This window comes from Galleria mellonella, unplaced genomic scaffold (assembly GCF_026898425.1).
Source record: "Galleria mellonella isolate WM207_F2 unplaced genomic scaffold, CSIRO_AGI_GalMel_v1 utg718, whole genome shotgun sequence".
Lineage (NCBI taxonomy): Eukaryota > Metazoa > Arthropoda > Insecta > Lepidoptera > Pyralidae > Galleria > Galleria mellonella.
The window spans coordinates 1,632,254-1,657,294 of NW_026442143.1; the positions used below are offsets into that span (position 1 = coordinate 1,632,254).

Genomic DNA, 25,041 nt, shown 5'->3' on the forward strand with positions numbered 1-25,041 from the left:
ATCAAATGTACAAAGGCGAGGTTAACTCTAAAAGTGTTCTCTTCCAGCAAATCCAAAGTGGAAAGGAGCATCAATGTCAGCGGGTAGAGCGGTCTACAAATTTTTAATAACCATTTTATAGGGTTTATTTGATACCTTTTCGTGTTAGTTCCCTATAATTTTTGTTATAATTTAATACTCTATTTTTTGTCACAATTATAATTAAATTACAGTAAACAGAAAATGTCCGAGAACATAGACACAAACACAATACAATTTAACTGAGAACTTACTTTTTTTTATACAACTTAAAATAGCAAACAAGCTGACGGCCCACCTGATGGAAAGTGGTAACTGTCGCCTATAAACAATGAGCAGTACCATGGACATAACAGAGTATACTGTTTCGCCCATGATACCTCCCATGCGTTGCCATTCCTGAGTATTCAGGTGTTATTCCTGCTCATTCGTTTCTATGTTCGAATAGTGTTACCTCATATCCTTCTAAAGTATCCAGTTTTTTTTTTTTTTATTTAATTTTTTTAAAAGCTTTTACCTTTCTTAGATATATGAACTCTATCGTACCATAGACCGATTTCTCAAATAAATATTACCAATTTTTATTTGAGAAATTATTAATATTTTAGTAGTGAAATAGTATCCTATACAACTGACTTACTAACTATGACAAATTACCAGAGAAGGATAATTGAAGAGGATTATAACAATAATAGATCGATAAAGTTCGTGATAAAATCAGATCAAATAATCGTAATGAATCCACCGGGAATGAAACACGATTCCTTTCAAGGAACCGCATGCAGGTCGACCTGGTATTTTTTTTTAATGGGTGAAAATGGCATGTCTTAGGCGGGATGCGCTATCGGTATACACTGGTGGAGTACCAGTAGGAGATGATAGGTGAGGATGTAAAGGCAGGTCAGTTAGCCTATCATGACGAATTCAACGATAAATTAGTCACGATAGTTTCCAGGGAGAACCGCGTGGAGGTCGACCTGATAGAGTACATTGGTAGCAACGGGGACTAACCTCCTCATTACTATCCCTTCACCCTCAACCTAGTATATTGGTAACAATGAGGTGATTAGTTCCATTTATATTGAGATTTTTCCAAGAGACTACATACAGCATGGGTTTCTTCATAAGGGGGATAAAGAAGTTCCTTCAAGATCGGCAACGCATGTAATACCCCTAATATTGCAGGCGTTCATAGGCTACGGTAACCGCTTACCATCAGATGGGTCCTATGATTCTTTACCACTTCAGTGGCATAAAAAAGTTATTCACATTCTCTTCCCTCCCTTCTCACCATCGACGATGTTCTTTAATGGGTAATAATGAAATGGCAACCCCGCCTGCGCTATCGGTTAAGGCTAGCAGAGTACCAATAAAAATAGGTGACAATGAAAACATGTCAGTTAACCCATCGTGGCGAAATCCACTAGATTTAATTACAATGGTTTCCAGGGGGACCATAGGTAATAGGGTGTATTGCTAGTAATGAAGCAGTTAGACCAAATGGGATCTATGCTAGTAATGTAGACTATAAATAATAATAATAATACTATAAAATTTCACCGCTCAATATACATATAGTTCCATGCAATTCTCCCTAAAAAATATATATTTGTGTGAAAAAAATGCGCGGTTAATATTGGTAGTGAGTATTTTATCCTTATAAGATCCCGCGTCTCTAACAACTAGTTAAAGCAGTTACATATTCAGTGGGCTCTGGTGCTTCTCGGAAGCACCTATAATAGATTATTGTAAGATATTTTGAGAAGCCTATTATTGGAATTGAATAAAAACAAGAAGGGTTTCTCGGTCGTTTTTATCAATACCTTCTCAAAACAAAACTAAACAAACCGTAACAATTTCATTGTTTTCTCTTTATCTCCGTCTTCCAGCTAGGTCACTTTTGAGGTAGGCCTTTTGTAATATTGTTCCTGTAGTAAACCCTTATTGTGCAATGTACATGAAACATACTTAATATAGAATGGTAGACTTATAGTGGAATCTCATATAGTCAACCATCGAAAAACTGAAAGAAAACCATAGAATGTTCTAGGTTAGTTCTAAATAAAACATATCTAATTAAAACTATATATATACATATATATATATATATATATATATATATATATATATATATGTATATATATGTATATATATATATGTATAAATTATAAATTGTTCTGTTTTTGAGAATTTTAATATATCTTTTGGTAATATAAAAAATATTTCTGATAAAAAAAATTTTGAGAACCTTTTAATGAATACTAACACCAGTTTTAAATAATGAGTTATAAGTTATTTATACAAAATATGTATTGAATAATAGAAACATAAAAATACAAGATAAAGAAATAATTTTTAGCGGTATGTAAAATACCTGCTGACCAACTAGTAGATGGAATCTGAGCCTGTTCACTAAAACAAGTTCGAAAGTAATTTTAATTTATGCAACCTAGGTGGCGCTACAAAATATATTTTTATATATATGGTAAGGATATTAAATTCACCAAGGTAAATGTCGTTCAACTATATATTTAGTGGTTTGAAATTAATCAACCGACTTCAAAAAGAAAGAGTATCTCAATTCGGATGTATTTTTTATGCTTACCTCACAACTCCGTCAGACACCTAGATATAGCGCGATTTGGAAAATTCTTTTTTAATCTGAAAATATATACTTACAGTTTAGTTCCATAGAAATGTTATCAAAATTGGTTTAAGAGTTTAGTTTTGAAATCAAAATAACTGGTTTTTCCACAATTGAAATTAAGTTTTTGTTTGTTTTTTTTTCCATAAAAGTTAATTACCAATATTGGCAGTAATTATTAGTTATTACTAATTCTAATTATTTTTATTTCAAACATAAAATATCCATATTAATAAAATACATTGTAACTAAATACTTCGTTACACTAACGACATTGTCAGTTGTGAAATTAATAAACATTTTCCAGCTTACTTAAGCACTAACCTAGTGTTCGTTTTGGTTTATAGTTTAATAACGAGATGGCGTTATTCAAACTTTTTTATTTATTGCTAACAAAAGAAAAAATATTATTGTCGTTTTCTAACCTTTTTTCTATCTATTTGAATTAAAATTAAAAAAAAAATTGCTTGTAAGCTGAAGTATAAAATTAGAAGCTACTCCAAACATCATAAATACATATTCAAGATCTATCCAAATTTCTGGAATTCATTAAAATAGGTACCATCAAGCTGGCCAGCCAAATCTCATAAATAATTTGTTTTTAAACGTTTCATTTTCAATAAGACCTAGTACAAATAAATTAGAAAAGAGAAAAGCTTTATCGCCTAAAATATTAAGTTACAATTCTTTTATGTGTTACAACCCTTCACGTCGATTCAAATGCCTCCATATCTGTAAATTTAATTTAAAATTATTAATTAGTGCACTTAAGTTCTATTAAATTAATGCACTATCCTATACGGTTTATACTCGTATATACTAAAACTGTAAAACAATTACCCAAGTTTATCCACATATATCATAATCATTTACTAGTATTTAATCTGACTTATGTACAATAAAGATTTTTACAATACAATACAATATATTTAAATTCTTCCCAATTACTTATTTATAAATTTCTCCCCAACATTTAATTTTTTATATAATTTTGCAAAGATAAAAATGTTTCTCCAAAATTGCGAAAAATATACCCAATCTGGCAATATTAAAAATAATGGTCTATTCTTGTTAGTGTTCAAAAATATGTAAACAAAAACATTAACAATTTTATTCGAATTACAATATATATACATATAAAACTATGTCACGAAAAAAATGTTTAGTTCATATATCTTTTTCCACCTCCAAACTGCATTGAATCCGTAACAATGCATAGCAATCCAATGCTTTTATAGTGGACAGTCTAGTTTATCTACAATTAATGTAATACAATTAATATAATATAAAAATATTAATAACGGAAATCCTAAACAGAAATAATATATATCCTTGTCGCTGTGAACATTGACGCCCACGCGTAACGGATTTTGTTAAGCCGATGTGCAAATGTTATCACAACCATCAACTCTTAGCTTAGAAGTTAAATTCGTCGCTCACAAATCTTCCTGAACAATATGAAGATTCTTGAATTCTTGTTACGATGTCATAAGAGCGCTTATCGCTGGACACCGGTAACAAGAAGGGATAATTCTATAACGTCACTGCGATTTACTCCCCTCTCAATAATCCTTTCGGTGTGGATGGCAGTAACTCACTTAGCTTGGGTGGCTACTACCTAGTTACTTGCTGTCAGAGTATGAAGTTAAAATTTATAAATATCAAAAACATAATTATACTTATAGTTGTGATATGTAATAATTTATTATTTTATTTATTTATCGACCGCTTTCAAAAAGGAGAAGTTTATATTTTATAGCAAAAATATTTTGATGAGTCTTTTCTAAGAAAATATCCCTAATGTTATATTAATTACGTCAAGATTAAAGTTATTTTAGTTAAATCATATATTATCGAAATCGTATACCATCCATTATCGATCGACCAATAAAACATAATGCTATATATATATATATATATATATATATATATATATATATATATATATATATATATATATATATATATATATATATATATAAAATAAATAATAATAAATGCTGAAATAATCCTATTATTTCAGCACCTTTGATTACAAAAGTCATTGAATGATTAGAAGTGAATCCGAATCTTGACTGAATGCGTTTTATTTTCAGTGCAGTTTCTTTATTTTCTGATTGTGTATCTAGAATTTATAGTACATCAGTGACACCAACGCTGTCTTTCTTTGTATTTCTTACATGATATAGCGAGTCCCCAGAGTAGTATAAAGTAAGGAAGGCGATATATAAATGTCGGATAATCGCAGCCGTAGCTCAAGATTATTAAACATACAGGAGTCTGGGCAACACAGCACAAATTTTTAACTGACTACAGACCACGTACGAGTACAGAATATATACATAACATAAATATCTGAGAATATAGATACATTATTTATATACATATAATAAAACTGTAACTAGAGTATATAACTGATACATATGAGAATAGTAAGCTTGTACATAAAGGATATTTAAGAAAAATTTATATCAGGGCTAATTAATACATACATACATATATATATACATATATATATATATATATATATATATATATATATATATATATATATATATATATATATATATATATATATATATATATATATATATATATATATACATTAATAAGAGCAATACAAGTTGAAGCAATATTTTTTGGAATTTTTGTCTATCTTTTTGCCTGTACGCTTTTTCTGGTACCATGTCAAAAACTTGCACCTAATTGGAGTAGTTTTCATAAATATGTTAATAAAAATTAAACTTCAAAAATAATTATATTATATATATTTAAATACATAAGTATTTATAACGAACCCTGGAAGAGCGATATTTTCTAACACAGGTATTTAATTATACTTAAAAGGAGTCACTCCAACTCATTTTTTTAAACTATGCAAAATTAATAAAGATTATTATTATAAGTTTATTTTTATACCACTGAGGTAGCAAACAAGCAAACGGCCCACCTGATGGTAAGCGGTTACCGTAGCCTATGAACGCCTGCAATACTAGGGGTATTATGCGCGCGTTGCTGACCCTGAAGAAACCTCTTACTTCCCTTTTGAAGAATATACTATACTGTAGTCTTTTAGAAAAAACTTGTATCAAGTATTACAGTAGAATCTCGATAACCCGATTAAAATCTCATGAATATTTTATCTTAATACATTATCTAGAATTGGCCTATTTTATTAAATTTCCTACTTTCACTAAGTTCACGTATACGAAATCGCGGGAAAAAGGTTGTTTATACTATTAATATGAATGGTTTAATATTCCTTGAGACTGAGGTGTTAAGCCTCTATATCGTAGCCAGTAATTTAAACGAAACACTCCATTTAGAAATTCACATTTCGCCAAATTTAATATAAATTGAACGTGACAGGAGGCTGGCTCAAGGCTGTCCCTTCGAATTAATTAGATTTATTTACAGTGTGTACTACCATAGAGGTGCCAAGGGTGAGTGACGACTCATTAGAATCGCAATGCTTCAATACAGAAAGCAAAGACAAGTCAATTTGGGCTTAAACTTGAATCTATAAATAAATAATTACTGTTCTATGTCCTCCAAAAAAAATTTTTTATTTATTTATTTATTCACAGGAGTGAATAAATAAAAAATTTAATAATCATATTTTCTAACAAAGAATAGATTTAAGTTAACAAACATAAATCTATTTATTAATATTATAGAATTTATTATTAATCTAGTTCATTCGTTTTTCTACTTCCAAAATCCACGCATACAAAGTTGCGAACAAAAGTATGTATTGCCTATATAAGAAAAAATATTTCAAAATCAAATAAAAAAGAAATCCTCGTATATGGCTCCAATAACCAAGTACCTTGGGCGAAAAAACTATTAGCAAAAAAAGGAGCCTTTGTTTTGCTTTTATATATATATATATATATATATATATATATATATATATATATATATATATATATATATATATATATATATATATATATATACTAAAAATTATAGAAAAAATTGCTCCCAATTCAATTTAAAAATGTTGACCTGACCTGAAAATTTTTTAAACAAATTGCAACACTGAAAAAATAGCGTGTAATATTTTGATTTAAAAAAAAAAACTGTCAAAATTCAAACAGCCAAATAGACTTTAGCTAACTAAATTTTGACCTATTTTTGATACTTAATTCTTTATCTATGTAATCAAGTTTGACCCTTGAAGGTCCATCTTGAGGTATCTTCATATACGATCTTGTATCTAAGCCTATATCTTTGATAGTGTAATAGCGGGATAATATCGTGCAACGCGTCCGTAATCCTGAGATTGACTGTTCGTCTACGTAGGGATTGTGGAATGCCTTGTGATCCTGAAACGTCACATCCCCTCATACAAGAGTCCAGCCAAGATGGCATTTATTCTTAGCGTAATAAAGATTAAATTTCAATACAGTGCTAATATTAAAGAATGTTCTTTGTGCTAAATCGAACCACCTGTCGTTCCGTTCCTAATGAAATTGCTAAGTTCAAGTAAGCAATGCGACATACGCGCGAGGAATTTTTACGACAGATTTTAAGATGATTTTATTAATAAATTATTTTACTTACAACCAGATTTTGTCCGTAACTTTCTATGCGTACATTTTGAAATAAAACACCAATTTGTTCTGCAGGAATACACCTATGAAAATCTCATTTAATTTAATGCAGTAGTTTCTGCGTGATACATCCAACCAAAACTGCTTTCCCGGCCGAAACCAAAACGAATACTTTTTTTAAGGCAGTTGTTTTGTACAATTTTAAAATTTCTATTAATTTTGTAGCTATAATTGAAAATAAGCTTTTTTTATTAATGGAATTAGTTATTTCATAATTTTATAGAACTAGTATTTTAAACAATAAATCCTACACTACATGAGAAAAGTAAGACAATAATTTAAAAAATATATATACATGAGTTCTAAAACTATAAAGAAATTTTGAGCCTTCTCTACTAACTTAACAACTGGTTGCACCATTTTAGTTAGAAAATTCTTAGACTTCAATTGTGAAAAAAAAACAAATATTTTGATTCAAAAACTAAACTACTGAACCGATATTGATAAAATTTCTTTTTATTTCCACTGACGGAGTTATTAGGTAACAACATAAAACAAATACAACCGAATTGAGAACGTCCTTCTTTTTGAAGTCAGTTGGGAAAAAAAACAACAGCGTTTCGGAATCGACTATTCTTATCACGTCTTTGAAATAAAATTACATATTATTGTAACGTTTAACAAAATGGGTTAACTTTAATAATATTTTTACATTACTTGGAACGAAGGATAAACTTCTTTAATTAAATAACAAATATAAAACAATGTCGTGTAGCTGTCTGTTTCTCTGCTTATTTCTTCCAAAATTATATAAATATTTTTCAAGGTAGTTTTGTATATACGATACATCATCATCATATCATTGCAGTGAATTTACAGGGTACAGAGGAATAACACCTTAGTCCTCAGGAATGGCAACGCATGGGAGGTACCAACCTCGAAACAATACAGTCTATGGTACTGCTCATGTTTATAGGCGACGGTTACCACTTTCCAACTTTTATGGATAATAATAGAATGGTAACCCCGCCTGCGCTATTAATATAAACTGGTGCCCCCAGTGAGGGATGATTGGTGAGGATGAAAGACAGGTCAGTTAGCCCATCGTGTCGAATTCAATGATAAATTAGCCACGATAGTTTCCAGGGGGAACCGCGTGGAGGTCGACCTGATAGGGTATATTAATAGCAATGAGGACTAACCTCCCTATTACTAACAATCCCTTCCCCCCACCACTTTCTATCAGGTGGGCCATCAGCTTGTATGCCATTTTAATTTGCATAAAAAAAATATAAGCTACTTACTGCACACTGCTGAACATAGGCCTTCCCCATAGGAAGGATATTACCAGTAGTTGCCACGCTTGACAGACGAGTTGGCAACTGCAGATAGACTTTTAGAGATGTTTTAAGAGGGACGCTGCCATCCCTTTACTATTAAGTTCTTTTAGTCACCTCTTGTATTGCTATGGCACACTCACAAACGAAAACTGTATTTAGCTTTGTGTATTTTTTTTTATCATTTATGTTATCTCGCTTTTTTTTGTATATGTATGTTGTAATTTGTGTGCTGTGAGTAATACAAATAAATTATCTATCTATCTATCTCTTACGGCACTCACAGGAAAGGAAGGGATAGTCTATTCTATGCCGGGACCACACAAACAATATACTACACATACTAATTAAATTCTTATATAAGTAAATAAATGTTGTGATTACACACGTGTAAAGCTGAGGTAATAATCACCCATACATATTAATCTTTTTATGTTCCTGAGAACGCTTTAAGAAAGTACATGTCACAATCAACGTATATATCCTGCATGTCATAGTATATAACCATTGCTGTACAATGATTGTGAATCTCTGCCGAGAATTTATTATTCGCTTCCGACGAGCAACTGAGCAACACATCAATGAAAAATCTGTCTGACTGTACAATAAAAAATAAAGTGGACCACTGACTGACAGTACAATACGCAAATACGAGTATTACTATTCGTATTAGTATTCGTGATTATTCGATTCTCTATTAAAATATGCATACACTTACTTATTAAGATTTAATTATCATCATTTTGTCTAAGTATTGCTTAAAATCTCAATTTTTAAAGTTTAATTTTTTTTTATCCAATCACTTAATTTTTTATACAAGTAAAAAAACATAAAATTACCATTTTTTTCAGTTTAAGATTTTAATTTTAGGTTTATAGGAGAGATAAAAAGACTCCTTATACATGCTTATACGTGGTATCGATTCCGCGCTAGCAAATAAACTTGAACGGAATCCTGGACTATACCAAATATACTGTGTCGCCCATGACTTATCACTCCTTATGCGTTGCTAATCTTTAATCCCGAAAAATATAGATCATTTTTCGACCTCAATTAAATTGCTAAGTTATTATTCTTAAAAATCGTGTACAAACATCTGTATACATAGGTATACCTGTCCCTATCACGACATTCCTCCTCGAATAATTATTTGTGTCATAAAATATACTCTATTAACATACACCTATTGCATATAATACGTATATTTTTATTATCTTTGTGTACAACATATAAACAATCTTAAGTGATTATAACAGAAACTCCTTTAGCCATAAGACCGGAGAATGTTACTTTGTACCGTATTATTGGATACCTCATACGCCCGCAGCAACATTAGCTGTATTTCACTGAAACCTAGATATGATGTACAGGAAGAGCATATAGCCGACAGCTCGTCCCGGGACTACATAGCCTGCGTATTGATTTTTACAATTTACATAGTCAGTACATAGTCGTTTTATATACGAGTTGCATGAACTGTCCGGAAAACGATGAACCCGTTTTGTATTTTTCGCCGGTCGGCGAACACAATTCGTAAATTCAAATAGGTGTTTATAAATCACTACCTCTAAAACAAAGGATTTCCAATTGATTTCGAAATCATCTTATAAGAAAATTGTCAAAAGCATTTCAAACTTGACTATAAGCTGTCTCGAAACGTCAATGTGAAACCTATATAACATCTACTATTCAGTTGTTTAGACAAATCATGTTATCTAAATTGCTTATGTCTATATTAGGTACGTTGACGGCTATGTGAGACTACAATTATGTACGACGTTATATACGTCTAGTGCAGGATGGATTGCAGCTCAGCTTTGTTTGCCAAATCTATAGGCGACTTAATTACTTGACGTCGGCACCTTGAGATGAAGCATGTGAATTCACCTGAGCTGAGCACGGCAGATGCGTCACAGCTGCCGTCCGGGGCAGTGGTCTCGCCCCGCGCTCCGCGCCCCCAACGACCCGCGCAATCGCGGCTAACAGTTTTATTTCCCCGAATAAACTTTATCAAACAAAGCGTGTATGCCCCACGCCCTGCATCTGCTCACCCAGCTGTTCCTACTGCAGCTGGCTGCTCCGTCTCGCTCTAACGCGTATAGCTGCACACCGTCTAATTGAGACGGACTACACCCGGTGTAATCGCATCGAGGCCCTTCAATTCCCTGTGCACAGTCCATTCGCAGTTTGAACCGCGACGCCGACGGGCAAACTGATTATGAAAAATAAACGAGATCGCGACGCGGAGGATGCCGACCGGCGCGTGAGGCGACAACGGCGTCGGAAACGGTCACACAGTGAGCCTGCTAATGATCCTGACAATGCTGAGAAGCGGCAAGCTTTGAAACGTCTTTTCGGACGGATTTGTTCCGTGGAAGTTGATAACCAACGAGAATTAAACGAAGAAGGTCCAGAACATAACTATAGTGACTTTGGCAACGACAGCGATGAAAACAATGATCCCTTGCTGGACTCTGTACCAGTGGATATGGACCCGGAGCTGCTTGGATTTCTAGTGTGTGCCCAAGAGACGCTGAGATTTTTGCACATGCGTGGAGTACCGATTCAGCACCCCGTATTCGCGCGGCTGCGCTCACGCCTGCTGCGCGGCATCGGTGAGATGGCAGTGGCCTGAGCATTGCTCGGCCCAGAGCCCTCAAGAACCTAAAATCTTCGTACCTGACTTCTTCAAACATGTGCAGTGACTTTCAATGTTCAAATGGTGTTTTTCTTTTGTGTAAAGTGTTCCCTGTTTTCAAAGAACTCCCGTACCTTTACTTCGGGCTCTGGCTACTTCTTATGGTGGACTGCGTAAGGTTGAGTGTTGCGTGCCAAAGCAACAGGTGGCCCGTAGAGGCAATCTAGTCACTATCTAGTCAGTTTGTGAAATATATTTGTTAAGCAAATTGCTTTATCGGTGTAATAAATGATCAAAATAAATGTTTTGAAATAAAATAACTCAATTATTCTTTTATTCCTTTTATCTGCGTCATTACATAAAAACAAACAAATTTTCACAAATCAAACATTTTAATTGATTTTGTAAATTTTCTTCGAGATAGTGAAAATATTTACTATAAATTTTATACTTTAAATTTGACTATTTTCTAAGTAGTAAATATGTCACTAAGTTTTTATATATTATATGTAAAGTTACATCATGATATAACTTTACATAAAATATATGTCAACAAAGTCGTATGCACAGGTAGTTGTCTATCTCACATATATCTGCCGCCAACCAACTACATAATTACATTGTTGTGTTCCAGTTTTAAGGTACATAGTAGTGAAAACACAGGTTAGAATTCTGTAACTATCAGTCGTCATCATGTTCCTGCCCTTATTTATTAGAAATCGGCGTAATATGATTTTATTTGCCAAAAGCAAAGATTTTGTGCAATCACAGTCTTTGTTTTTGGTATACTATATACATGATTTGACTATCTACATATACAACAAAGGCGACTTAGAAATTTGACACCACAGGGTAATTAATTAATAAATACATTTATTTTGTTTATTTTATTAATAAATAAATTGTTTAATATTTATACAATATAAATTTATATTAGTATGATTACTACATGATTTATTATTATTTATTACTATTGATTATACCACATGATTAGTAGAAGTAATAGTACTTACAGCATAATTAAGATTGTGTTCCATAAAAACCTATAATCTAATTTAAAAACTAAATTAATGAACAGATTTTAATAAAAAAATTATGGTTCTAATCTAAAAGTATATTCTATGAAATAAAAAAATAATTTTACAAATCGATTTATAACTGACAGAGTTATAAGGTAACATACAAAGAACCAATACAACCAAATTGATAAGCTCCTCATTTCTTGAAGTCGGCTTTTTTTCTTTTTTTTTTTAATGGATGATAATGGAATGGTAACCCTACCCGCGCTATCGGTATATATCGACGAGGCACCAGTGAAGGATGATAGGTAAGGATGAAGCAGGTCAGTTACTCCATCGTGACAAATTCAACAAGAATTGTTCATGATGGTTTCCAGGAGGAACCACGTGGAGGTCGACCTCTTGAAGTCGGTTGAAAATAGAGACTTGCAGTTAATTGCCGTTAATTTCAATTATGCTTCTAGTGGTGCAAGTAATTAGAGATTACGATAATCATTTACTATTCAAGCCGACTATACATCTAACAACCAAGCACTCTTATTGTGTAGAAAAAATAAATAAATAAAATTATTCATAATTTTTATTAGCTATTATTTTTGTAGCTTTTTCAAAAGCTACAAATTACTCAGCAGGCTATGGAGAGGGCTATGTTCGAAGCCTCTTTGCGTCATAAAATCCGAAATGAAGAATTCCGCAAAAGAACAAAAATAACCGACATAGCCCGAAGGATAAGCAAGCTGAAGTGACAATGGGCTGGTCACATAGCTCGAAGGACCGACAACTGATGGGGAAGAAAGGTTCTTGAGTAGCGACCGCGTACGAGTAAACACAGTGTAGGACGAGCTCCCACTAGATGGAGTGACGACCTGAAATGCATTGCAGGGAGTCAGTGGATGCAGGCTTAGTACCGTTCTTTATGGCAGTCCATGAGGGAGGCTTATGTCCAGCAGTGGACAAATAATAGCTAAAATGATGATGATGATGACATTTATTTCGTAAAAAATACAAAACATGTGCTTATTTATTTACTTTTACTTGTATAGGAAGGACATGTTTTATTTATGAATAGTTTTAGTGTTATTTCACTGTTGGCACTGAATAATAAATCAAAACTGTTACATTGTCGCTGAAATTGAAATTTCAACTTTAGCAATATGACTTGACTCTATTTTCATCTGTCTTGTTCTATATTTAACATTTTAGTGTATCAAGAACCTTCTAGACCAGTGTTCATAGGTATATTAAATAGACGAAAGCTTTTGACATTATTTTTTATTAATAAGTAATACTATTGATACAATATCATTTACCTTTTACTATAACTACTAATATAGTATTATATTATCTATGTTATAACCTAAAGTTCAAAAAGTATGTAACAAAATAATTGATTACTTATAATCTCTTTAAACTATTACATTTTTAATCGAGACTAGACATTGCTTTGGTAATAATATATTCATCTATACTAAATTAAAAAGTTATTTGTGTATATTACAACATACAGTACAAATAAGTAATGGATTTAAGAACATTAAATTTACTCATATATTTCATGATAATAAAGACATTGGGTTTACAGGTGTAACTGATATTCAACCTAATGTTAATAGATTTTAGGCTGGCCTTTGTAGTACATACAAAAAGGTCTACAAAGATAAAAAAAAAAAAATATTTATTTGAAATCAACTCTATAGATTGTGTACCAAATTATGATAACATAGGAGCATCTTAAATTAATTTAGTTTATTATTTTAACAGCTTTAATATAAGGATGTAGATGCAAGAGATAACATTAATAAATAAACATTTTTTCAAAAGAAAAAATAACGTGTAATGACTGTCTTTGCAAAATTTCTAATAATAATATTTATTTATTCAAGTAAACTTAATTACAAATATTTTTAGAAGATAAAGAAAGAAAAATGTAATTTGTCCATTTTTGACCGGAGATTGTAGCCATAAATTTAATATTTGGAAAGTAAAATAATATAATATATATATATATATATATATATATATATATATATATATATATATATATATATATATATATATATATATATATATAATTATATTACAATATTTAAAGAGATCCTTGTTCTTTTCTTTTTCTCCAAATTTTATATACTGAAATACTTTTTAGAGAGCATTATTTAATTACTTGACTCCAGTCGTGAAGAATGTTATATAATATTATTGCATTGTTCTTTTAAATTGTTTTAAATTTAATTATTTCTTAACCCGTTTTCTTATCTATGTTCTTTTATTATAAATTAATGATAATAGTTACAAAAGAAAATTTAGTAGTAAATATTTTCATCACGCTCTGTTTTTTTTTTATCATGAGAGCACGTTCTGTACATAAGTCTAATTTGATTTCCCCAAGCTGCAATCACGCTTATATTGTGACCCATTTGAGTGTATCCTACGCCATTCTTTGTCTTTGGAATTTTTGTGAAAAACAAATATGCTATTCTTAAATTACTTTTAATAAAATTCTTAATGCTTAAAAAATGCAATCTAAAAAAGCAAAGTATTTCAAGTATGAACGAAAACTTATCAACTATTTGTAATATATTGTAACTTTTAATGCCAAAAATAATTTAATCTTTAAAATAAATCATAAAACTAGTTAATAATTAATATTAACAATTAACTAAAATCTGTCTTGAATTGAAAACGTCTTATGCAATTTCATACATTTTAATTTTTTAATAAACGTTGATTGTCATCATTGTATCTATCTTTTTCATATACATTACTTGTATACACTAATGACGTTATTGCAAGTTTAATGTAGTCTATTATATATATATATTTTTTAAACTTTAAGGACTTTAGTCCTTATCTACATTTATATTTAAGACATCGTATCTTACAAAGAAATTGCAAATTTTTTTTTTATCTTATATTTCTATTTTTGAAAACTTCTTTTATTTTATAGATAATACAACCAAAACATTTGTACTCCTCTATATTTCAGTTCAATTAGTGGCCAGGTTTCGCCTATTAAGGTATTTTCAAACGTTTTTACATTTGATTTCTACCGTGCTATCATTTGAAAACACTCAACTCAGCACATTTGGAAATTTCAATAGGGAGAGGTAATGGGTATTCGTTACTCAACCCCAGCAATAATAGTAATTACAGGTACATAATGTTAATTTATATGGTATGACTTTTTCATAGACTTACGTATCATATTAAAATGTCTTCCTCCATTGGCAGACCTTTGTGTTGTTTTGTGATATTGTTTTGTGTTAAAAAAAATGCAGATATTATACAATAAAAAACGTTTGTTCATTGTGGATGAGGAAAAGCAAAAGATTTATTTGTAACGGGGCTCTTAGTCCCCATTGCCACTATGTCCGCATAAATTTATTACATGGTCAATCTTTCCATAAAATCCATACTAAAAGATCAAGAAACATCCAAACTTACAAGCGACAAATTTTCAATATTATTAATAATAAGCTCTGTAATGAGGCTTAGAAATGCTGAGTAGTTAGTTATCTAAGCAGTAACTCAAAGTTAAATAGTTTACTTCATCCACCAACGTCTTATCCGACTAACTACTAGGAGTAATTACAATTAGTTACACAACCACGTCATCCAATTAAACCGAAGTTTGCATTACATTTAGGAGTTAACTAACCTAGACTTCGTTACGTAAGAATCCTAATAAACAAATGTCAATTTTCCGACTTTTCATTAATCTTTAAAAATATAATATTGCTTAAATAAATATTTATATATTTATTTAAACTTGAATGCATAGTGAAACGATGTATATGTAGCGGACTTAACACCGGACGGTGTTCTCTACCAGTCAACCATTGGACAAACCAAGAAATAAGTACCTAAGCGGTGCATTATTGAATTGAGAAAATATAAAAAGTAATACTTAATATATATATATATATATATATATATATATATATATATATATATATATATATATATATATATATATATATATATATATATATATATATATAACTAATATAAACAACATATACATAATATATTTAATATCTTCTTAAGTAAAAAATTATTATACGAGTATTTGTCACTGGTTATAAATAATGGTAAAGATGATACAAGTAATTTATATAAAATCTAGACTTTAGATTAAATATGAAAATTAATTAAAAATTGCCAATTAATAAATTTTGTTTCATTATACCAGAATTTAAAAGAAACAAAAACAAAACCAAAAATTGAAAGAAATACTTAAAGTAAAATAAGTCGTGTGCTCTTATGATACTACTCATGTCCAGTCTTTGAAACTTAACGGCACAGTAAATAACAATACATCTTCATAAAAAAAACTGAGAATTATGCTTACGAAATCTATTCATTCGAAAATTACAAGATCACTGACATTTGAGTCCGAGTTATAAAACAGAGGAGTTTTGAAAGTAAAATGTAATAAGAGCAACTTATTTCCCGTAAACATCATCTGCGGCAAACCAATAAGAAAATACCACATAATTACGATACTGTTTTGTCAATCATGTAACTCCCTAAAGATAATCCGAAATCAATTTCCTATATAATATCGAAAATTAGGCGCAAAACAAGCGTTTTCGTTTCTTAACAAACAAAAAATACCAACACAAAGTAGATACCGTTCCGATATCCGACTTAATTATCGCATTATGCTTGGATAGATTGCTTTTTTGGTATCGTATTAACTTTACATAAAATAAAAAATGATTATAAACTAAATCTGTGTAAAATAGATGCAATATCCTAAAAAAATATAAATATTATTAGAGGAGTAGGCTAATTAATTAACTCACTAAGTAATTTCTGTACACAAAATGCTTTGCCTTCTTATTGGAATTAGCGTTGGACATATTAAACTCAACATTTATTTCGTACCAATAAAAATAACATTAAAATTGTTAGAAACTTGTGGCGTACACAAATTATTTCGATCCTTTTCTCCATATGGATGACGGATACGATAAATAAATGGTCAAATGATAAATGAAAGATGACGGATACTACAAACAATGGCCGGTCGTAAAACTAAAAGACAAAACCTTGAGTAATATAGATAAACACATATTACTCCAACCCCAAATAATTGAAATAAGAACAGGAAGATAATGGTGATCTTTATGGTACTAATTATTACTTACCAAACTACAATAATCTACAACGAGACCACTTCTAAACATATATAGTATGTATGTAGATTAGTCATGACTAGTTATCTTAGATTATATAGATAGAGCAATAGGTCAACTTTTTATCATTTTTTTATCAGTATTCTATATAATTACGCATAAAATGTATCTTACCGTTCACATATTAAAAGGATATAGAATTTATAATACAAAATAAATATAGAAGTTATAAAGCAAACACTCATAACAATTTATCACGCAAAATTGTATGAAACAGTTGACCCGTTTTTCTCTAAGCATTTCTATGGAGACACTCTATATAATCAAAGATTCTAATCTGTATCTAATATTGCTCAACCTCTCTCTTAGTAAAGTCATAAATATACTATACTAACAGTACTGAGAAATAATCTTTGTGCTTGTGACAGTTATATCCGTTGGCAAATGGAGTCAAAACAAACTCCTCCACGAAGTAGACTCCTAGACTAAACTATCAATATTAATTAATCGATCCGCATGTATCTTATATTCCTTCCTCTATAAGCGTACTCCATCACGAGTTTATTAACCTCGTCAGTCGATATATTAGCCAACTGTCCCTTACTTAATACCGCCTTCATAAGGAATCTATGGAGCTGGTGTGCCGACATTTTAGGTTTCGGTGCGCCTTCCGCCTTGGTGATTTCAGTCACAAGATCTGGTATCATCCTGAAATTATAGAAAATATCAATTTTAAAAACCTTTTAAAAATAAAAAATTTTAACAGAAATAATTAGCATTATTTTTAAAGAGTGTTTTACTAGTGAATACGAACATTATTCCCAGAGAAACATTTTAATTTAATTTAATTTTTTTACTCTACCCATTCCCTAGACTGCAGTAGACAGACAATCTAAAAATACCTGCATTTACTTTTCTGAATTAAAATTTTTAATGCATTCTAATAAATCGTCTACGAAATAGATAAATAAGTATACAATCATGCTATTATAATTCAGCTACGTCTTAAAAATGAGTGTAGTAATCATCGATATTTGGAGTTTAATATCTATATATTAAACTACTATTTACCTATGTAAACAGTAATTTCTTTTTTTTTATATAAATAAATCTGAGTAAATGTAGGGGAAGACCCAGAAAGAGGTGAATGGACTGTATGATAGATGGCAGAAAGAGGCACCATTAATTCTGACAAGCTTTTGGAAGTTAAAGAATAACTCAATTATAGAAGCTGATAGCGTAACAAAATTAATGTTTTGGAGTAAGTAGTATTACTAAGGCATATATTTCGGGGTAAGATTAATTGACAAAACAGATCTGACTTTAATTTGGTGGTAATTCAATTACTCACATCCCAGACATCGTTTGGCTAACGTATTTACTGTAGCGACATATGTTTCTCTCACTAAATAATTCATAAATAACCAAAATGAACTCTCAATGTGGACGCGTAGAGCTGCATTTGTAATGCCTAAATAAAATATTCAGGCAATATCTACATTAATCAAAACATCACGGAATGAAAACTGTAGGTACACTGAAATGAAATAGTAGCTATGTGTATGTATGTACTTTTATACTTGTATAATATATCCTTATGATTTTTTAGTTTATTTAAAAAAAACATAATGAAAAATTAACCAAATTTCTATCTAAGTAAAATTTGTAATAAACAGAAACAATAGAACGCCAAATCCTTCGATTCAAATAAGTCTCGCATTCTCTACATTCATCAATCTTTTCATACACGCTCACTGATCCTTTTTCAGCATATAAAGTATATATATATATATATATATATATATATATATATATATATATTATATATATATATATATATATATATATATATATACATACTTTATATGTATTTTTCTATATATATATATATCTTTACATTATGTAAGTAATAAATAGGTATATCCAAGTAAAAGTGTTAGTTTAACACCAAAAATATTATACAATTCAATTCAATTTATTTATTCGCATCAAAACTACATTGTATTGAATATTTTTTATAAGTAACAAGAAGATATCATAAAATATAATAAAACAGAAAAAAATATGAAGCAACAAAATAACTAATAATAATTGTTTTACAAAAATTACAAAATTGACAAATGTCATTAGTAAGGCATAGTAAACAGTAGGTACATATTAAAATTGTTTATTCACTCTACCATAAGTTCGAGAGATTACAGCACTGCCATTGGTTTCCTTCCTCCTTCTAATGACTTTTTTTATAATATTTTATTTAGTCTTTACAATTAATCACAATAGAATACAATGAAATATGCTTGTACAATAAATAAATAGTATAATATAATAAATAGTAAACAATGTATATAGTTGTGAAAGATTGGTGCCTGAGATAGGATAAATACATTACATAAATATATTATGATGAAATTTCATACTTTACACGCTGATTTAAAATAATTATAATATAAAAAAGTTCACGCATTTTGATCCATAAATGCTACAAGATGCAAATATATATATATATATAGGTACTAGCTGCTTTCCGCAACTTTCGTGAATCAGTATATGTATAAAGTATACTACATGATGAGATGTAACTAACCCGTGTGCCAAATTTTATTCAAATTCATTTAGTCTTTTAACCAACCTTCAAATATCTTTACAAATTTTAACATTTTTAATGTTAGTAAAAAAATAATTAATATTAAGGAAACTAACGCATATTAATTTTATATTTAACACTGACATTACTATATCGAAATCTGCATAGTATTATAATATTAAAGATAAGTATTAATAAATATATTAATAAATTTACATATTCAAAATTAATTTTTATATAGATAAGTGAATGCAATTAAAAAATAAAAGCAGAAGGGCGATCTCTATAAAATCGGGATCTATAAAAACAATGAATGACTCACACATGCGTCATCTGTTCGTTAAAAAGTATCAAGAAAAACCCTGACCTACCTCACCTTGCCCCTTATGTCTCGCGTAAATTTTACAAATCACTAGAGCACCTTTCTTGAAAAAAAAAACACACACACACAACGAGCTTTCAATCGTCCACGATCTACCAGCGAAATGCCTCCAAAAACAGACCCGCTAGTAGTCATTCATATTTTTTTTAATAACCCTCATAATTGCAAGTTGACACTTCATGTGAAGTCTTAAAGTTCATATTTGTTTGTCTGCAGTCAATTTAGGGGTGCACATGCGAGCCGCCTGTCCCTATTTGTGTGATTTACCCCACGTGGCTGGAGTATAATGCATTGAACTTTATACAAGGGAGTTTTAAACAGAACTCGTAACATAAAATGTGTAGACACGATGACTTTATTTATATTTGAAAGGAGGCCATTGTTTAGTAGGTACCAATTTGAACAGGACTTTTAAAAGAAATATTTTATCGCATATCTGACTTCAGTAATATTAATGTACTTAATAAAAATATTCCCTTGATGAAACTTTACACATATTTTTTTTTAATAGATGAGGATGAAATAGGGATCGCGCTATACTACCAGTATACACTAGCGAGGCACCAATGAGGGACAGTAAGTGAGGATGAAGCGGGTTAGTTGGCCCATCGTGACGAATTCAACATTTATTAATTTTTATTAAAATAATCATTATCATGTAATTTGATACGAGTAATTGATATATACCTAAAATTTATTGTATTGTCGTGTAGCCTCGGCATAGAATGGACCACCCCTTCCATTTCCGTGACAGAAAAGATAAAGAGCAAGAGGTAATAGGTTACTTTTTATCAGAACAGGACAATCAATATCTCTATACAGATAGGACAAATCACTAGAACTAACAACAAAAAGATATTTCCAACAGAGACAAATATTTTGGTGTGATAATTAAATACCTATATGTTTTTTTGGTAATTGTACTGCTTATTTCCTCTTCTTATTTTTTACATAAATAATTTTATAAATTCTGTCGCTAATACAAATTTAAAAATTTTATTCTTATCGTAATCTTATATTTATTTATAATTATAATATATATATATATATATAGCTACTGATTGGTTATTCGTGTTTAAATTTCTTGTAATTCTATCGCTAATCCATATTTAAATGTATTTTATTTTATCTTAATCCATTGTTATCAGAATCACTTATTAATAATTGGTTGTAAGTATATTCATAATTAATTTCTTGTAAATTCTGTCGTCAAATTAAATTTAAATATTTTTTTTCCTTAGTCCATCGCTATCATAATTACTAACAATTACCTAAATCCTAACTGATCCATAAACGCTTATGCATGCATAAATCCTATAAAAACTTTAGAATTTAGTTTTTTTGATGAAACATTTTGACAAAAAATTCTGTCTACAGATGTTATATAGATAGATACTAACTACTTATAAGCGAATGAAGTCGCAAATAGAGCAACAAGTATGTTTATGAGTAGGTTATTAATTATTCCTGATTATTTTTCATCTAACATTTCAATATGGAATCAAACTTTTTCTTACATGGTACATTACATTACTTACTACTTACATTTACTTTTTAACTATTACTTAAATGTATAGTTACCTTCTTCATTTAACCAAATATATATATTTCCTATGATAGGAAATAAATGTAAATAGATATATACTCCAATACAAATAAAACTAAAGTTTAGTTTAAACTTTAGAAAAGGAGCAATAATGAATATATAAAACATTCCAGCCCGCCTAGACAAGCGAATCTATCAATGAAATTATTATCGAAAAGCGAATTGATGAGATAAAATGAGACATTCGACGTTACTATCTTATTCTATCTCACGGACTCGCTAGCGATGTCTATTCCATCAATGAATTCACTGGCCACCTACACGAACACTTCAGATTATGTTATTCTGATGATGACAATGTGCGATGTGGAATTGATGTATTCCTGTTATCCAATATCAAAACTACCCAAAAAATACGCATTTGGCTATTATTTTTATTTGTACTTGTTTATTTACACTAACTGTTACCCGCGACTTCGCCCGCATGAGATAAGTACGTTCATTAATGAAATAAAAAGTAACCTATGGCCTTTTCTATCCCAAAAACTACGTAATTATTACCCAACTACGGCAAAGCAAAAAGGAGGGTCATGATTTTATACTTTTCTTAGATTAATTAAGCCGTTACAGTGCCCAGGCGTAATAACAAATAAATTTACTTACATATTTGTAATATTACTTAAGGATTTTATGTAATTACGTAATATAGATATCGATACGGTAACATACAATAAAATTAGTATAAAATTAAACCAAACTAAACCTTATTGCATTGACTTAGAATGCTTTATCAATATAACTCTGAAAATAATAAGGTTAAACCAAACTTAATTAAATTACAACTAATAAAGATATATAGATAGATAAGGTATTCGAATAATAAAACGATCATATGATTAGTGGGGATATTGTTGCTATAAAATAAAATAATGGCCTTATCTTATGAGAAATGATTATTTACAATACATAGTTACTGGAGTCATACACAATCGTATAATATCATAAACTTGATAGGAAGAAACATAAACACAATTCAAATGCATATTTTGCATATGCAATGCATTATTAGGAGTTGTTTGACACTAGGGATCCACCCCGGTTTCGTATAGTTTTTTGAAGATTAAATACAGCCTATCACTTGATGATTATGTAGCTTTCTATAGATGGAATAATTTTTTAAATTGTATAAATAATTTTTGCATTTATTTATTATAGACATAATATCAAATCTTTCCTCTTTATATGTTCAGATATATAAAAAAAATTATAGGTGACAACGAAACTGTAAGCTCACCTGCGCTATCGGTATACGCTGTGAGAAATGACAAGTGAGGATTAAAACAGGACAGTTAATCCGTCATGATAAACTTAACCAGAATTAATTACGATGATTTCCACGGGGATTCACGTGGTAGTCAACTTGATAAGCTATATGGTTAACAACAAAGCTTTTAGACCGTTTTATCTCTTTCTTCTCTATTTTTTTTTTTACCAGAATAATCCAATAATCCAGTAGCATCCTACTTTTGACTGAATTATAAACTGGACGCGATTCTCTCTTTAATAAAAGAGCCTACGCTAGCCAAAGTGCTAAATGTAGAGTTCTTGCACTTCTTCTCTTCCACGGAGAACTAGTATTACGGGTACAAGTTTGCTTGGGTACCTCTGTCCCATTCATGTTTCAACCGTAAAGCAGTTGTGTTTGCATGGCTGTGTTTCGGTTTGAAGGGTGGAATATGGCGTGAATTTACAGGGTACAGAGGTATAACACCTGATTCCGGGAGGAGAAGGGATTGTTAGTAATGGGAATTAGCAACCTCATTGCTAGCAATAAACCCTATCAGGTCGACCTCCACGCGTTTCCCCCTCGAAACCATCATGATTGATTCGTTGTTGAATTTGTCAAGACGGGCTAACTGACCTTCTACATCTTCATCTGTCATCCCTCACTGGTGCCCCGTCAGTGTATACCGATAGCACAGGCGGGGTTACCATTCCATTATCATCCATTAAAAAAAAACACCTGATTCCTCAGGAATGGCAACGCATGGGAGGTATCATGGGTAAAACAGTATACTCTGTTATGTCCATGGTACTGCTCATGTCTATAGGGGACGGTTACCACTTTCCATCAGGTGGACCGTCAGCTTATTTGCCATTCTAAGTTGTATAAAAAAAAATATGTCTACACTAATATTATAAAGAGAAAAGATGTGTAATGTTAAATGTCTTTTGTATTTTGTAATCATATGTAAAATACCGAATAAATATTTTTCTATTCTATTCTATTATAATGGATAAACACATAACTAATTGGCCTATTTTAAAATTTGTTTCACCTATAGACAACTACATTATCAGTAAGTAATATATGCTTATAATTAAAAAAAAACATGCCAAGGCAATGCCGGCTGCTAATTGTTAATATTTTGTTTCAACAAAACTATACCACTAAACTGACTTAGATGAAATTTCTATGGAACCAACCTATAAGTATGACCTTTTCCTTCTTTTATCCTTTATAACTGACGGAGTAAGATAGCTCATAAGTACAAAACTAAACAAACATAAAAAATACAACAGAATTGAAATCCTCCTTTTTTTAAAGTCGGTTGAAAACTAACTTAAATCTTGACAAAACAAAACACCAATACGGTAGTACCATAAACTATTATTTACTGTTAATAAATGTAGTATGTGATAATACTATAGACATAATATGGGAGTAACTCTTGAAAGAGTACTAAATGTACTAAGTTTAATAAATAAATCGTTAAAATTGATTTAGAATTGGCAAAAGTATTTTAAAATACAAATAAATATATACACCAAAAGTGTACCTATAGTATTTAATATTTTGCTTTGCAATAAATTAAATGTACCTAATATGGAACATACTAAGAAGTAACCTCAACAGATTAAAATACAATTATCAAAATTAGTTCGAAATTAGCAAACATATCGCGTAACATATTAAACAAGTGTATTAATTACTTGTTCGTTTAGTTAATACCTCCGCTAATTCTGAATCGATGAAAATGAATTAATTTACTCTTCACTGAGAGCCTTTTAAATATAAATATTTTATTCTAAGGATTTTTAAATAATGACCTACTCTGTGTAGAATCACAAGCTCCCCTCACTTATAAATTTATTCAATTTATTACTTTATGAAG

At 30.2% G+C, this 25,041-nt stretch overlaps 1 protein-coding gene across 1 annotated transcript; it reads left to right on the forward strand.

The window, feature by feature from the left end:
* The first annotated feature begins 10,450 nt into the window (after positions 1 to 10,450).
* Positions 10,451 to 11,507, forward strand: LOC113516290 (uncharacterized). The gene has a single exon (XM_026900689.3). It carries the CDS (start codon positions 10,774 to 10,776, stop codon positions 11,188 to 11,190), a length of 417 nt encoding a protein of 138 aa, XP_026756490.1. The 5' UTR covers positions 10,451 to 10,773; the 3' UTR covers positions 11,191 to 11,507.
* The last annotated feature ends 13,534 nt before the right edge of the window (positions 11,508 to 25,041 follow it).

Coding starts and splice junctions, on each gene's coding strand:
- LOC113516290 (XM_026900689.3), top strand. CDS start 10,774: ATGAAAAATAAACGAGATCGCGACGCGGAGGATGCCGACCGGCGCGTG.